Raw genomic sequence first — 6,789 nt, 5'->3', positions numbered from 1 at the left:
GGGGGGGTGGGGGGGCGGGGAGGAAGGCGGGTGCGGGGAGGGAGGGGGCCCGCGGGCCGCGGCCACATTAGCGCCAGCCGGCCCCGGCCCCTTCCCCTCCCCCCGGCCGCGGCCGCGGCGGCGCGCTCCCTCCTCCCCTCCTGCTGCCCCCGCCCGCCGCGGCTGTAACCCTCCTCCTCCTCGTTCCCTCCTCCTCCTCCCCGCGCTGCCCCTGCCCCCTCTCCTCTCCTCTCCTCTCCTCCCCTTTCCCTCCGCGGCGCTCGCTCCTCTCGCACCGTCAGTCACTCACACACGCCCGCCCGCCGCCCGCGCCCGCACACAGGGGGATGCGCTCCCGGCGGACTGGGCCGCCCGCCCCGAGCCCGGCGGGCACTCGGCGCTGGGGCTGGAGGGCTGGACGCTGGCTGGCGGGGAAGGCAAGGGAGGCGGAGGGGAGTGCGGCTTTCTGCCTCCACAGACACTCGGTCGCACACTCGGGGCCGGGAGCCGGCGGTGGCGGCCCCGGGCTGGCTGTGGGCGGCAGTGGCGGAGGCAGCAAGGGTTGCTCTCTCTCTCTCGGCTTTACGTACCGGTCATAGTGTGTTTAGGACACCTCAGGCGGGGCTCCCCGCCGCCTTACACATGGTGAGAAGCGAAGGCGGCGGCGGCGGGAGAGGATGCGGGAAGCGGCGGCGGACACGGCCGGAGCGGTCCGGGGATTTTTTTTTTTTCCTATTTTGATTGACTGTGCGGGAAACACAAAAGGTGGAGCCTCCAGCCCAAAAGGGGGGAAGAGGGTGACAGCCCGCCCGGAAGTTCCGCCCCTCTTCCCGGCGCTGATTTGCCGCTAGGCTCTCCGTCAGCTGTGTTCATTGGTCCGGACGCCTGTCCGTCGCTCGGCCAGGCGGCGGGCTTCCTGTTTGCCCCCGGGTTGAAGGGGAGAGACAATGAGCGGCCGTGGCGCCTTAGGTTCCTGAGAACGGCCCCGGCTCGCGCGTTACCCCGCTGTGCCAGCCTCGTTCCTCGGCTGCGGCTGCCAGGCCCGAGGCGCAAGCCTCTTCCACTCGTTGGCCCTTCGCGCAGGCCTCGCCAAGCTGTCGGGGAGCTGAGCTGGGGAGGAAGTCCGTCCCCGGTGGCTCCGGCTCCACTCGACGTTTCCTCCATCCTGGCAGCCGCCTGGACTGGATCTCCCCAGGGCATGGGCTCTCGGAGCTGCCTCTTGCCAGCGCTGCCAGGAGGCCACCGCCGCTCAGCCCCAGGGCTGCTGCTGCTACTGAGCAAACCGGACCCGCCCCATGAGCCCTGGGGGAGGGAGTTGGTATTGGGGGAGACACCCCCTCCGAGGCTGGAGGAGGACTTTTTCACACACATTCAGCTCTTGGTCTCATAGTCGGATCCATCGCCTTCCCATCCCACACTATTCCCCCCGCCCTTAGCCCTTGGTTACCAACCATCTACTTTTATGAACCCTGGAGGCAGGCACTTAACAGCAAAAAGATGTATCTCAAGTCCCTTCATAAGGAAAAAGGGCTTTAATTCTGGCCAGTGATATCAAAGAAGGCTTAGTTATATTTTATTCAACGAGACACAGTCATCCTTTAAAATTAGTTTAAAATTAGTTTGCTGCACTACAGACTCCCTGCTTCTTAACCTAAGAAAGTCAACAATGCCAACATTTGTTAAAATAGTAAATCTCAATTATCCTTCCCCTCTGGAGCGTTTCGGTACAATTTTTTTTTTTTTAACTTAGTGGTTTAGGTTAACACTCCTTGCTTTGACATGCTTAATGCTTTGCAGTCATTCAGGAGAAAAAAAAAAGTTCTCTGCAAACAAGAGATAGAACATTTTCTATAGCTGGGCGGTGGTGGCGGCGCACGCCTTTGATGGAGGCAGAGGCAGGCGGATTTCTGAGTTCGAGGCCAGCCTGGTCTGCAGAGTGAGTTCCAGGACAGCCTGGGCTATAAAGAGAAACCCTGTCTCAAAAAAAAAAAAAAAAAAAAAGAACATTTTCTATTACCTCTAGATACTTTTGCTTTTATAAAAGGTTGAATTTAAGAATAGGAAACACTATCCACAATACTTTCATTAGAAATATATCTCAAGCAAGAATAAATGTCCCAATTATTGTACTTATGTTTTCTATAATAAGGTAATGGAGTCGAAGCATTTAAACTAGCTTTATATGGACTAGCTTAAAAATTCATTGTGGGAGTGGGGGGAGCATGCACCTCAGTTCCAGAAGACTCTCTGGACTCTGGTTGGTTGGTTTTTGGTAGTTTTTGTTTCATGTGTAGCCTTGGTTGTCCTGAAACTTGCTTTGTAGATCAGGCTAGCCTGGAACTCACAAAAATCCACCTGCCTCTGCCTCCCAAGTGCTGGGATTAAAGGTGTGTGCCCCACTGCCGGGTTTGCTGGTACTTTTTAATACTGACAGTGACACATGTTCTCTCTCTTTCTTGTGGCATGCAAGCAAGAAAAATCTTTTTGGGCCAAAAACCAGCTAATTCAAACTAGCTGTTTTGAGGCAAAGCTCTTAAAGAATGCATATTAGCAAAAGTATCAGTCACCACTAAGGTGAGATTCAGTAGACTTCTCCAACCACAGTTGAGTCACTGTTACAGCCTATCTCAAGATGACCAAAAGCAAAATGGTGTCTTGAAGGAATACTTTTTTCTTAACTAGTGCAGACACTCAAAGAATATGCAAAGCATAATGTCTATATTTAAATAAATATACACATATAGTAACAGTATAATTCACAATGTATCAATATGCTTTGGTACAATCATTAAATGAAAATTTTAAAGTATCAAGTATTATGAATAAATCGCAAAACAACAGTAAGATCCGTTTTCCCCTGTCCCCATGACTTGGCCCAGTTTCTTGTCATGTTTTCTCTCAAGATTTTCACAAGCTATTCCTGGCTAAGAAACAAAACCAGATCACCCTATTCCCCAGTAGACTAGGACAAAGTTGGTAATAACATCAGCTACAACTCCAAGAAAAGGAAATCAAGCCAGGTCTGTAATGTACCTCACTGAATAGCTAGAAACTTAATATGGAATCGTGTTCAACGATTAATCTTACCATATCAAACTGAAATGTCAATACTGTCTAGGCAGTTGGGCTACGCTAATGAATTGGTTCAGAATGTGTAGAACTTTGCTTTTTAAGATATGGAGGGAAAAACTAGTTGCAGAAGGATGTTTTAAAACATACCAAGTTGTGATTATGTATTGATATACATAATAACTGTTAGGGTTAGTTTTAATTGTAGCCCACTGTGGGTGGCACCACTTCCTGGATTTATTTGGGTCTTGGACCATATAAGAACAGAGACAATAGGCTGAGTTGTAAACATGCAAACATTCGATTCTCTCTCTATGGATTCAATGTGACCTGAAGTTCTATGTGGCTGAAGTTCCTGCTTCCTTGGGTTCCCTCCTAGAAAGGACTAAAATAAACCTGTCTCCTTTAAGTTTCTCTTTGTCAGGGTATTGTATCACAGCAACCAGAAATGATACTAGTACAGAAATTCACTGTAAGCCTTCAAGGTGCTAAGTTTTAGACAGTTAAGGAGGAGAGTGAGGATCAACCAGATGGCTCAGCAGATTGGGAGGGCTCGTAGCCAAACCTGACAACACTTCAGTCACCCACATGATGGAAGGACCATACCTCAAGTTGTTACCTTACCATGACACGTGCATAAAGCACAAACACCATAAATAAATAAATAAATAAATAAATAAATAAATAAATGTAAGAAGAAAATGAGATTTAAATGGGTTTCCTAGGCGCTGTGCTTACATGTCAAAGTTTTAGTTAAGTTAGGCAGAAGGCATCACTATACTTCATATTATGTTGTCTGAAGTACTATGTAATCACTGTTTAACCTTTTAAACAAATGAGCACCTGTAGAGACAGTAAAACAAGCATGTCCTGACTGACCAGGAAGAGACAGTGACTCCATATGACTAAGTGCTCCAGCCTTTAGTCACTGGAAAATTGGACTGAAATGGGGACTATGAGATTGGGAGCAACTGGGAGACAGTTAAGGTATTCGGCCCTGGGTGCCAAGGACACCCATGGCCCATGGGTGGAAGGATCTGGATCCATAGTTAAAACAAGAAGTGAGGTGACTCAGGGGCCTTTGCCACATTCACAGACCTCTGTCTATTTGTTCTAGACGTGAACAAGTTCCTTGGATTTAAATAAATTCCCAGGGTGGCGGGGCAAAAAAATAAATAAATAATAAATTCCCTATGTAGGTCAGGCTTGGTAGCACATTCTTGTAATCCCAGGATTTGGCAGATTGAGGCAGGAGAATCTCAAACTCAAGGTAGGCTGGGCTATACAGTGAAGCTGCCTCAAAATGAGAGGTAAAGAGAGGCCAGCTGGTTATCTCAGTGGTCAGGTACTCATCTAGTGTGTCAGAGACACGGTGTTCACTCCCCTTGTAACCCAGAATATAAACCCTCCAGGGGATGATGCAGGTACCTCAGCGGTTGTTCTGTTTCTCCCTTGTGCAAGGTCTCCAGAACTTGCCTTCCTGACACCAGTTTCAACACTCAACACTGAAACACTTCCTGCTAAGAACGCTGTCCTCCCTAAACCTCATCTGCTTTCTGGTTTTCTCTCATGAATAGTCTCCATTTTTACTACACAATCCAATTTAAAAAAAAAAAAAAAAATCTTGGGCAGTGAAAATGCTTGTTGCCTGTTCCATACAGCATCCACTAACCACACTCAACCATTAGTGCTGGAAACCTGACCAGTGTGGCTGGGCAATTGAGTTATTTTATTATTTTTAATGAATGTAAAGTTAAATGGCTGCACATGGTCAAGGGCAGATGTATTGGACAGTACTGCTGTGAGTATCTGCCTGCTTCTAACCCCCACATATAAATACCAGTCCAGACATGGTTCTCGGCTCCTTGGGCTTCCCTGGGGAAGCTCAGCCTTCCTGCAACCCCAGCCATCATCTCTAAACTCAGGCCCCTGTCTTATCTTTAGCAGTCTGCTGTCACGTGGATTGCTGTTCCCTATCCGTAGACGACATAAATTCCTCCTGAATGTTTCACTTAGCCTCAAACTGCAGATGTGCAGAATCGAACTCCATCCTGTCTACAGACAGGGCTCCGCCTTTGGACACTCTGTCTCTAACTATAATGCCATCATTTTCTCAGAAGTCCAGGCAGGAGTCAGATTTGACACATCTCCCCAGCCTTCCTTCCTACTAGCAGAAGCCATTTGGTACTGGAAAGTTTTCTCTCTTCATGACTTGTTTGTTAAAACCACAAAATTTATGGACCCCTGTTCTGCAAAACACTAAAAGCTCTTACCCTCAGAAAATATAAATGTATACAAATCTAAACCACAGAAATGAAAAATTAAGTCTAAAACACAGTGATTACAGGACTCACCTAGTGTTCACAAGGTCCTGCACTCATTTCCCTGTACCACAAAAGAGTTAACAACAACAACAACAAAACCAAATGTATTGCCAAAGAAGGTCTCTCCAATTTCCCTCAAGCCACTGACTGATGCAGCAACTCCTGGAAGGCATCAAAGCATGCTTTGCACCACCCAGGGCCACACACTTTACTGGCCCTTGTGCTCTATGTCTGCCACTTCCTTTTCCTAGCTCTAGCACCTTTGTGGATCCTAGACAAGGACATCCCTCATAAGCCCTCACTGTCCCACAGTTAACCCCTCTTGTGCCTTGCCATCAGGATTTACCTTCCTGGTCTCTGTGTTTCTGGCAACTCAGACATGAATTTAAGCTCGAAGGAAGCCTTCCTATATACAAAGCCATTGTTTGTAGTTGTCAGTAATTCCCTCCTCTTTAACTTCCATTACACTTCTATTGTAGCCCTCAGTAACTCTTGTAACTCATGATTTACCTACCACCTTCGTCAGCTACAATGTTTCCATAAGCATTTTGTTCTAAAGCAGATACTACTTTCTCTGGGGTTTTTTGTTTTGGGTTTGGGGATTTTAGCGGGGGTGGGATGGGGTGGGGGGGTCTTTTCTTTGTTTCTTTTTCTCGCTCTCTCTCTCTCTCTCTTTTTTTTGTTTTTTGTTTTTGTTTGTTTGTTTTTTCGAGACAGGGTTTCTTTGTGTAGCCACAAATTTCCTGGAACTAACTCTGTAGACCAGGCTGGCCTCAAACTCAGAAATCTGCCTGCTTCTGCCTCCCAAGTGCTGGGATTAAAGACATGTACCAACATTTTTGAAGAAGGTATAAATTTCAATATGCTACAAACTTGTTTTAGAATCAGTGGTTGAAACTTCTTAGATATGACCTATTGGAAAGGTGCTAAAGAAAAACTAAACAAACTAAACAGAATACAGCAGTTGAAAAACAATCCAAATTAGTAAAAAAGCTGGATAAAGGTCCTATCTATAATCCAGTCTGAGCCCTTGAAGCTGAAGAAGGAATTATTCAAGTCTCATGCCAGGCTGGGCCAGATGTTTACCACTGACTCAAGATATATGTGGAATCATGACCTTCAGGTGTGTACCCTTCAGTGAGCCACTAGTTGAGCAAGATGGCCCTCAGTAAACTCAGCGGGTCACAAAACAAAAGAAGTCATGAACAAGGGAGAGGAACCTATAGGGAGAAGGAGGGAGCCAGCCAGCCTGAGAAGAAGACAAGGGAGAGTGTGAGACGAGAGTAATTAGAATAAATTAAATACACATATGAAATTGTCAAAGAAGCCGGGCGGTGGTGGCACACGCCTTTAATCCCAGCACTCGGGAGGCAGAGGCAGGTGAATTTCTGAGTTTGAGGCCAGCCTGGTCTACAGA

The 6,789-nt window shown here is 47.2% G+C and overlaps 1 protein-coding gene across 1 annotated transcript in view; it reads right to left on the bottom strand.

Moving 5' to 3' along the window:
- Positions 1-1,350, bottom strand: part of Sp3 (Sp3 transcription factor) — a 43,853-nt gene extending 42,503 nt beyond the window's left edge. The window contains exons 1-3 of the mRNA XM_028763036.1: positions 825-1,350; positions 620-724; positions 290-510 (exon numbers count right to left, since the gene is read on the bottom strand). Coding sequence (XP_028618869.1) covers positions 290-510; positions 620-724; positions 825-1,350 — 852 coding nt within the window. The remainder of the gene's footprint in view (positions 1-289; positions 511-619; positions 725-824) is intronic.
- Positions 1,351-6,789: the final 5,439 nt, after the last annotated feature.

Source organism: Grammomys surdaster, unplaced genomic scaffold (genome assembly GCF_004785775.1).
Source record: "Grammomys surdaster isolate TR1022 unplaced genomic scaffold, NIH_TR_1.0 136, whole genome shotgun sequence".
Taxonomy (NCBI): domain Eukaryota; kingdom Metazoa; phylum Chordata; class Mammalia; order Rodentia; family Muridae; genus Grammomys; species Grammomys surdaster.
The sequence above is the reverse complement of the archived record's forward strand: the minus strand, read 5'-3'. Positions and strand labels throughout refer to the sequence as shown.